At 32.0% G+C, this 10,630-nt stretch overlaps 1 protein-coding gene across 1 annotated transcript; it reads left to right on the top strand.

The window, feature by feature from the left end:
- Positions 1–2,816: 2,816 nt before the first annotated feature.
- On the top strand, positions 2,817–8,287 carry LOC132635884 (protein NDL2-like). The gene is made up of 11 exons (XM_060352472.1): positions 2,817–2,973; positions 5,202–5,301; positions 5,572–5,669; positions 5,782–5,870; positions 6,149–6,209; positions 6,316–6,402; positions 6,510–6,587; positions 6,674–6,730; positions 6,863–6,918; positions 7,507–7,642; positions 7,730–8,287. The coding sequence occupies exons 1-11, from the start codon at positions 2,911–2,913 to the stop codon at positions 7,949–7,951; spliced, it is 1,047 nt and encodes a 348-aa protein (XP_060208455.1). The 5' UTR covers positions 2,817–2,910; the 3' UTR covers positions 7,952–8,287.
- Positions 8,288–10,630: the final 2,343 nt, after the last annotated feature.

The raw sequence follows: 10,630 nt of genomic DNA, 5'->3' as shown, positions 1-10,630 counted from the left end.
AACTTTTGATTTTTTTTTTTTGAAAGAACGTGAGCCAATTTTTCGATTATAAGAAAAAGAAATGAAAACAAGTGTACACACCTAAATTTTTTACGAAGAGTCAGAATTGCAATATTTTCCTATAGTACATTTCATATTTTAGTGAGTAAATTTTATTTCACCCCCTTAACTTTTTAGACGAGGAAACTGTGCCTGCCACCTTTTGATTTGAATGGGAAAGAGAACTCCTCTTAATCCAAAGTCAACTAATAAAATAAAAAATTATTGCCGAAATTACGAAAGGTCATAACTATCCTTGTTTGGAGGGAAGACTTTTAGGATTACAATTGTATAATTAGTACTATTTTTTATTTAAAAGAAGCATCTTAGAAAAAGAATTGAAGTCTTATTGAGTATTTTTTATGTTAAATGGAAGGTTAAAAAAAACATAATAAATATGCGTAAATAAAGTTTTGTTTTAAAATGAAAACCCAATTTATTGGACTCACCGTTAGCTAGAGCAAAATAAGTTAAAACTCCAGAAAATCTGTTTTGATCGAATTCGTTTTGAAAAGAATATGTGCCCTGTGCCAAATGTTAAAAGCATTACAAGCTGCAAATGAATTAGAATAACAAAAAACATTAATTTCTTTTTCAACAAATCTTGACATTAAAATTATACAAAACAAGTTCTTATAAGGTAGAAGTGACATAATATGCAAAAATTAACTAAGACCATGTTTACTTATATTATTATTATTACATATGAATTTGAATTTACAATTAAACAATAAAATGTGTATTGAAATTGAGACTAAGACGTGTGAATCTGAATAACATATATTCTTCAACATTCAACAATTATAGTTAATATAGATTTGGGCTAGGCTTCTATGGTGCTACGAGAGCGTAGAATTTACTCCAACAAAAAAAAATCAGGAATAAGTTTTTGTAATAAATTCTAAAGCTTATTAAAAAATATTGCTTAAGGGGGTTATCGGCCCAATTTAAAAGGTGAAGGGGGTATTGTATCTCAACCATTAAAGGTTAGGGTTAAGTGAAATTTTACTTTATTTTAATACAACAAATTTGTACCAAATTAATAGTTTAATTTTAATCTCAAGGAATCGTTTGGTTAGTGAACATGTTATATTTAGATTACAGTATGAGATTCAGTTCGATATTAACAAATTTTTTTAATGGATAGGCTTTTACCGGTAGAAGTTTGGTTTATTGGACTAAATGAGATATATGAGTTTGATACAAATATGTATTTGATTTTACAGTAGTTTATTTACGATAATTTTTTTTTTCAATTTTAATATTGACTTCTTAAAATGATTTTTGAGAAAAGCATTGGAGAATTACATTTATGTTATTTTGGTGTTTTATCCCGATTAATAATCATATAATTGTCATGCCATATAGAGTGTGGTACAAAATTAATATCACAATTATAGCCTAAATAATTTAAGCATTGCTAATTTCAAAATCAAAAGTTCAACAAGATGTGAAATAAAATAATCTCGTAATTTATTTCAAAATTATTAGTCCTTATCGTAGGGACCAAAGAATCACAAGCTAAAGTAAAATTATAGGCAATAACTTACTCATTGTTAATGAAAAATATTTTACACGTTTCTTATGACCATCTTTTTGACAAAAAAGTTATTTGTATATATATATATATATAGGTAAAAGACATGGTGTGTCTTAAATAAAAAAATCTCATTTAATATAAACCACTAAGGGTGCGTATAAGATATTTTCGTTATACCACCTTAAATAGTTCCATTTCCATCTTCCCACCTCAAATCATCAACAATAATGTAAAAAAGGGAAAAATAAAAAGCCTAGTATCAAATATCAGCCACTCTCAATTTCAAATGATATTGACAGCAAGACAGCGAGGACAATTTAAGTCGAAATTCTGTCGGTCTCTAACCATAGTTAATTTTTAACCATGTACTCTGGTTAAGGCGTCGGTACAAAATAGCACTCGTGAGTTCCAGAAAATAAAAAAGGGCCAACTAAATCCCCGTCGGTGACCCGGTTAACGTTCTTGAGATAACTCGCTGACCGAAAATGACGTCTCTCAAAAACAAAAAAAAGACTATCATTTAACAATTAGAGCCTGGCCAGCAAACACTCAAAAAAACTGAAAACAACTTATAAGCCAATTTAAACGGGCTCTTAATTGATACATCATCTGCACTCTGGCGTCTAAAATTATTTTTCGATTTTTTATTTTACGCGACCCTTAAGAAATATTAGTATTAAAAAAAATATTTGACTATTTTAATCTTATTTATGTCTAAGTAATAACTTTTCTCTATTAAATATTTACTCTCTTTGTGTGTCATTTTCAGTAATGACAAAAAAAGAATTAATTATGCATTGAACTTCTAAAACGAAAAATAATTTGAGACAACTATTTTTAGTAACATCAACAAATAATTTGAGACGGGAGGTAGTATCAACTTATGTAACATTCTTTCCTTTTTAGTATGTCCCGTAAAAAAGTCACATTTCTATAATTAAAAATAACTTACCGTAAAAATTTCCTTTTACTCTTAATGTACCTTAATGAAATAATTCACAGTCACACGAATATCTAAAATTTATATATTAAATCATAAATTTCAATTATCTTCATGTTTTTTTTTTTTTTAAATTTGGAGTCAAGTGCCAAGTAAATTGGGCGCAGAGGCAGTTTTAATAATTAATTATATTTTGGAGAAAAGGAAAAGGAGTTTATTAGTTATAGATATGTACAAAAGCTATAGTATATGTTTTGGGAGAGGTGGGGTAGAAGGATTGGTATATAAGCAAGTGATCCAAAATCCAATGCTTCTTCAACAACAAAAGAGAAGAGAGAGTTTTAGAGTGAGAAAGAGTGAGATACGTAGTTAGAGAGAGAAAGTAAGGGCAATGGGGGACTCAAGTGACTCCGTTTCGGTGGATATGGAAACAACATTCTCCCTCACCGGAAAGGTGAACACATTTTCCCTCACCCACACCACCATTTTTATTTATATCATTCTTTATTCATTAATAAATCCTCTATTTTCACCTTCATTCTTTTTCTTGTCTAATTATCTTCATTTCTAGCATTCTTTTTTTGTCAGGTTACTTTTTTGTTTTCCTGACTAATTTTCACCTAACTTTTCAGTTGTGAAGAGAGGTGGATTAACCTACATTTTTTTTTTATTTCATTTTTCTTTAGCATGTGGATTAACCAAATGCTTTTTCACTTTTTCTTTTTAAAAATAAATTTTGTTTGTTGCAATTTGGAAGACATGGTGTTTTTTTTTTACCTAAATATGGCTGGATATGTTGTACTGCTTTTTATAGTATGATGCTTCTTAAATTAGGAATTTTTGTTGCTATAAATGTCTTGTTTTATCTGGTTGGTTACAGTTTCGAATTTCAGTTTCCTTTTTTTTTTTTTTTTTTTTTTTTAACTGCAGGAAATTGCTTTTCTGGAAGCAATTTGATTAGTGGCTTGGTTTTGAGTCATAGGGTTTTAAAGCAATTTTAGGAAAAATGTTTTACCATCACTTTTTTTTTTAATTTTAATTTTTGCTGAATAATAACTACAATAACATACCCCTACCTTTGTGGAGTCTGGGTAGGATAGGATGGACGCAAACCTCACCCCTACCTTTGTGGGGCAGAGAGGCTGTTTCGGAACGACCCTCGGCAAATTTTTGCTGAAAAACAAGGTCGATTATCATCAAATGAATTGACAGTTAATCCTAGCAAATGGTTCAAGCTATTGTTCCCACTATAAATGAATTGATAGTTAGACTTTTGTTTTGGATTTCATCATTCTTGATCATAATCAACCTTGTTATTCCGAGCAAAAAAATTAATTAAATAAAAGTGATAGTAAAGCGTTTTCCCTAAAATCATGTGAAAAAGGTTGCTCATTAAATCTAGGTTGTGTTGCTTCACCTCGCTTAAATAGCCCTTTATTGTAGGTGTTAGGGCTTATGCCTCATCACCCACGGGCTATGTCTGTAATAGGACATTACTTTTCTTCATTAGTGCTTTTCTTCGTTAAAGACAACGCTCTAATTCCGCCGTTGCACTTTAAGCCTCAATAAACTTTGGCGCTTCTTTGTGCTTTCTGTTTTTAACTTTTTTTTCATCTTCTAAAAGTTTATGCCATTGGGGATACTGCAAAACAATGCATCATTGCATTGCTCATTAGCTAGTTTATATTGATCATGCTTTATTTGTCCTGATCTTTTTTTCTCGAAATATGCAGTTTGGTATCTAGTTTTTAAGGTTCTTGCGTTTTTTTGTCTTATTTTCTAAGTATGCATTTTTGTACCTAGTTTAGAACATTTGTGTGTTTGTTTGCCTACCCTTTTGAAATTGTGCATATGGCACTCCAGTTTTAATTAGAAAAGTTGCAAAAATGAGACCTCCTGTTACCGGTATTAATTTTTACACATGACTTTTTCAGTCTCTTTTAAGGCTCAAAACATATTACCATTTAAAATTTCTTTGAAAAAGTTTGAAAAACCATCAAGTCTCTCCAAAATGTACTCCTTGCCTGTAATATGCACACAGCTCTAGGTCATCTTAACTTAGTGGAAGCAATTAGCTTTCTCTGTTTCAATATTTATGAAGATACTTCTTTTTGTTATTTTAATTCTCGAATATGCATGCAAGAATGCATCTATAAATGAAAAAGGATCTTGAACTCCTCAAAAGGCTATATATTTGGTAAATAAGGTGTTACTGGAAGCTCTCAATTTTACATGTGCTATAAGTTGGAATATTACGTGTATATTAAGAAAAGTGTCAAAGCAAAAACCTCCTGCCAAAAATGCATATCTCACAAAAGTAAGACAAAAATTGCACAATCTCTATTTGTCAAAAAAAAAAATAAAAAAAAATTGCACAACCTTTGTAAACTAGGTAGAATTTTGCCTAGGACAAGCATAACTGTCTCAACCAAATGTGTGGAAATATTGTACAACCTTTATAAACTAGGTAAAAATTAAATGTTGGAAATGTAAAGAAACAAGAAAAAGATGAGTGTAAATTGGACATATATAAAATAATGAATGTGGAAAGAATGAAATTACTTTTAGAGCTCTGAAGCTTTGTAATTTATATCATCACTTGATGATATCTAGTGATATTATTTATCGTGGGTTTTCCTTGTCAAACTTATTTATCATGCTTTTCCTATTTTTTTCCCTCAGGAGCATCTTGTAAAAACTGGCCGTGGTTCTGTCTCTGTTGCTGTTTTTGGGGACCAGGACAAGCCGGCTCTTATAACCTATCCCGATTTAGCCTTAAATTGTAAGTAAAGCCAGTTTATTTTGTCATATATTACAGTTCAATTGCTCAAGCCAATTTATTTTGTCATATATTACAGTTCAATTGCTCAAGCCAATTTATTTTGTCATCTATTAGTCGTGATTATGTACGTTCTTTCTCAATAAGAACTATATGCTAAATGAAATCAAATTTATTAAGTCTTTTCCAAATTTTCTTTCTCTCTGCAAGCTTAAATAAGTTACCATCTAATACAAAATGTTATTTCTGTCTTGCATTTATGTCATTGAACAGATATGTCCTGTTTCCAAGGAGTATTCTTTTGTCCAGAAGCATTTTCATTGCTGCTCCATAACTTCTGTATTTACCATATAAGTCCTCCTGGTCATGAGGTTTGTAACTTTGGACTCACATTGATTGTGCTACAGCAGCACGTAGATTCTATGGTTAATGCTTCTATTCACAATGTTGCTTACCCTGTATATCCGTCAAGAGTTTTTGCAGTTGGGGGCTGCTGTCATGAGTCTTGATGATCCAGTCTTATCAGTCGATGATTTAGCAGACCAGATTGTCGAGGTGCTTGATTACTTCAGGTAATTGTAATGAGCTTGCCTTTTTGGCATTTGCTCACTGTTATAACCTTATAATACACTGCCTCTTCGGCATAAGCATTTTGCAACACTATCAGTTTGGCAATTCTATATCTTGTGCTTGTGCTGCAAAATCAAGCGGTTGGCAGAACGATTAAGCATGACACTTTACTTCAATATGACTTCAAGAGATGTCGCGTGTTTTGTAGAATCTTCCTGATAGTTCTGCTTGTCTTCATGAGAAATTTAAACTGATCTTTTCCTCTTGTCTTCCTCTTCAGGCTTGGTAAAGTAATGTGTATGGGAGTAACAGCTGGAGCATATATTCTTACCTTGTTTGCTGTAAGTGTTTGTATTATCTTTGTTTGGCTGATATATTTAAATTTTCCTGATATAGTCATTTGACGAGGAGATTTTTTTTTTCTTTTTCTTTTTCTTTCGCCTCTAGATAAAATATACACAAAGGGTTATGGGTTTGATACTTATTTCCCCCTTGTGCAAAGCACCCTCTTGGACAGAATGGTTGTGTAATAAGGTGCATTTTCAATGTTTTCTCCTATAGCTCAAGATATGTGAGGATGAATTTATAAATTATGATTCTTGCTCCTCTAAATGATCTGAAAATATGGTGCAATATTGTAGGTGATGACAAATCTGCTTTACTTTTGTGGCATGTGTAGTTTGGTGAAGGAGTTACTGCTGTTGCGGTACTTTAGCAAGGTACTTTTCTGCTCTTTTCCCCCACTTCTATACTAGTTTTCTTATAATTAGTGGAGAGTTCAACTGGATGCTTAATGATGTGGCAGGAAGTCCGCGGCAGTGTTGAAGTTCCAGAATCAGATGTAGTTCAAGCATGCCGAAGAGTTAGTGTTTAGTTTTTTAGAGTCCCGTATTTCCTGTATGATGCTTTGCAATAAAGAAGCTTGGATACATCATTACCCTGTTGACAATATTATTCATTTGTCTGATTGCAAAATGTATGATTTTTGTTGCAGTTGCTAGGTGAGCGACAGAGTCCAAATGTATTTCGGTTGCTTGAAGCTATGAATGAGTAAGTCCTTTAGATCTCTGCTGTTTACTGCTTTTCTTCTCCTCATTTCTTCTTGTTTGTTGAGGGTGCAGTAGTTTTCACCTTAAGTAGTTGGGTGGTTCTCCCTCTCCCTCACAAAGCTAATCTAATTGGATATTCTGTTTTCCTGCTCACAGCTCAAGTATTGCATTAGATTGCTCTACTATAATGGCTGTATAGAATTTTTAGAACAACCATGTATAGGATAACCTATGAAAATACGAAGAAATCATTCTACCAAGTCTAGCTTCCTATTGGAGCATGCTAGTCTACTGTCAGATAGTAAAATTCCCTTTCTGTCTAGAGAGTTGGAGTTTCACCGAAGATTTCCTTCCATGCCATGGACCTACTTCCATGGTCGGTTCCTTCTTTTTGGTACCCTTTTTTTGGTTGATGACCGAGAAATCTATCTGGAGCCAACACTTAGGACTAACCAGATCCTTCGAAACTAGGGGATAATAGGCCCGGTCCTCTACCCTTCTCCACTTAAATATCAGACTTAGTTCCACGTTTGCTTAGTTCCATGGTTCAATACATAGATTGAGTAAACTTCTTCTATATACCTGACAGGAGACCAGACATAACAAAAGGCTTGCGGAAACTACAATGTCGTTCTTTAATATTTGTTGGAGAAAACTCTCCTTTCCACTCTGAGGCTCTCCATATGACTTCGAAGCTAGATAGAAGGTTCAGCGCCCTAGTTGAGGTATGCCAAACTGGTTTCTTGTCTAGCTTACTCCTTACTTAGTGAAGGGTTATTCGGTAATATGTTAATATCTGGTCTGTTATTCAGGTTCAAGCATGTGGTTCAATGGTGACTGAAGAGCAGCCAGATGCAATGTTGATCCCACTGGAATACTTTCTAATGGGATTTGGGTTTTATCGGCCGTCTCAGTGCAATGTCAGCCCAAGAAGCCCCTTAAGTCCAACCAGCATCTCTCCAGAGCTTTTCTCCCCAGAAAGTATGGGCTTAAAGTTAAAACCAATTAAAACCAGATTTTCTGGTGAAGTTTAAAAGCAAACCCATACGTTTTTGTAAAATTTGTAAGAATACATTGAAGATCCATTTTGATTGAAGACAGTTAGGAATGTGAAGTTATAGGAGGGGGGGGGGGGGGGGGGGGTTGTAGATAAGGGAGTCGGAAAATAGAAGGTGGAAGAAAAACAATAGGAAAGAAGAGGTCTATTTTTTTTGTTTTTTTTTTTTAAATCTTTTTTACTCTCTTTGTAATTGCAATTGTTAGTAAGTTGAAAAGTTTTGAATCCATCTGTACATCCTGCACAATAATAATTTATGTTGAAGAAAGGAATAAGAATAATAAAAAGCCAGGTGCCAGCCTTTTCTTTCTCAGGTGCCAGCCTTTTCTTTCTCAGTATATATCTAATCAGATTAGCTTTTGTTTGTTTCTTCTTTTTGGTGCTCTCTTTTTTGCTTCCTCGTCAACATGCTGACTGTAGTCCCTATTTGTTAAAAAAGTATTCCTATAATTATATAGGTCATTAACGCTTTAAGGGATAGTTTGGTATGCAGACTAAATTATTCTGGAATTATAATTTTGGGATTAATTTATTCCATCTGGGAGGTGGGATAAAATAATCCGAAGGTTAATGAGATAAGGTGGGATATCCCATCATTAAATTTGGGTTTTATTTTATACTTTATTTGATAGAAGGTATAAATTTATCCATGGATAAATTTATACCTTCTATCAAAACATGGTACAAAACTAATTCCAAAATTAATACTGGAATATATATCTCGACAGTTAAGATTCCATACGCTCGAAAATACTTGGGCATGCCCCTTAACTAAACAATCTTTCATATAGTTAGTGGTTTAACATAAATGAGAATACAATTTTAAATTAGTAGAAATAATAGAGATCGAATAGCCACTTTGTCCGCCTTTAGATTAAATTAGTTGAACTTTCTTTTGTTTAATAATTATGATTGTTAAAAATATACTTCCTAGACGGACACAAGTAGAACTATATCCGTATTTGTGGACGTACAGTTTCCTATGACCCCTAAGGAAGAAACGAATTCACAAAAGGTTTGATGATAAAAACATAAATTCTTAAGAACACAATTTTTGATATTCAACTGGAGTCATATAAGGTTTGGGGCTAAAAATATCATCCATTCACCTATTGGATCATAAATATCTTTACTATTATCTTGTAGTTCAAAAATACTCCTGATTGATGCAGAAATGTAATAACTGGGTCGAGAAAAAGGTATAAATGGACTAAGCAGGTAATAGTCTTTCCAAAAGCAATTAGGAAATTGATTTAAATCATATACGGATAGTGTGAAGTTTTTCTCAAAATCAATTTATAACATGTTAGTTATCAATTCTATCAGGTTGTCTATTTAATTTATTATGTAATTTCTTAAATATGCCTTATAAGTAACTTAATTATATAAATATTTTTAATACATAAAAAATAAACTCTTCGAAAATTCACCCCAATAGAAATTAACAGCCTCATAAACCAAATATGAAGTAAAAGTGTCGGCAGTGGCTTTGGGATATTATTTATCTATTTATTTTTGTCAGTTAGTATTTCATTTTCAAAGTTTGGTAGGGTATTACGTTTACGTATGACCAAAAATGGAACGTATTGGAGCTTTCAGGTCTTTATACAACAATAAATATTGATGCAAACTAAAGATCGCGACGTTAGTTTATTTCTGGACACAAGATATAAAGGCAAACCCCACGTCTACTTAAAATGACTTTTCAATTAGCAAGAAATTGTTCGGGGGTATTTGTCCTCGTTTTCTTATATATCATATTATACTAAAAGTCGAAATTTCCAAACTTCAAAATTAGATTACAATTTTACCCCTTAAGAACTTTTTTAATAAAAATAATAACAATAAAAGAAATAGAAGTATGTAACGTTGGCTGGATGGCCACAATATATGAACCATATTTAGGATTTAAATAGGGCAATAATTAAGGCCTTTGATTTTCTTAAAGGTGTATTAAAGCTCAAGAATTAAACACCTAATTACTAAGAATAAAAAACGTCACAAGTTACCTTTAGTGCATCACTTCTTCAAGAATCAGCGAAAAAATACAGTAAAATGTTTTGTACGACTAATTATTAATGTGCATGTTGAATGTAGTTATAAATTGGTATTTTTCTTAATATACAAATATACATTGTATGTTATATTTTTAAATAATGTAGTATGCGAAATATTCCTGAAAGTTGTGAGGAATAACAGCGGTCACTATTAATTATTAGGGACCTTTATGATCTTTATTTGAACCTCTCTTGTAATTGATATTTCCCCAATTTTTGAACGTTCCAATGACCCATTTTGCCTATTTATACCTTCGGATCTTCTAAAAGCTTTTGTTTCAATTCACTTTGTGCTGTATGCCTTAGTTGTGATCATTATAATTTCTTGTCTTTTAACCTATAGAGAGGTTTTCTTGGTATAAGATTGCTTGACACAATAGATCTTCTGTCATGTTTCAATTTTATTATTTTTATTTGCTAAATTGTTGGAGCAATACATATGAAAGAAAGATGATATTTTTTTAATCTTTTGTGCATCACTGTATATATTTAGGATTTTATTTGTATAACCAGTGAATACGTCCATGCTTCGTGCGGTTATGAAAGATATCAATGAATTGGAAAATTATCTTTGTTGCTTTTTTTTTTTTTTTTGGTAA

The sequence above is a fragment of the Lycium barbarum genome, chromosome 4, assembly GCF_019175385.1.
Source record: "Lycium barbarum isolate Lr01 chromosome 4, ASM1917538v2, whole genome shotgun sequence".
In the NCBI taxonomy this organism is placed as follows: domain Eukaryota; kingdom Viridiplantae; phylum Streptophyta; class Magnoliopsida; order Solanales; family Solanaceae; genus Lycium; species Lycium barbarum.
This window is presented reverse-complemented; position numbering and strand designations above follow the sequence as displayed.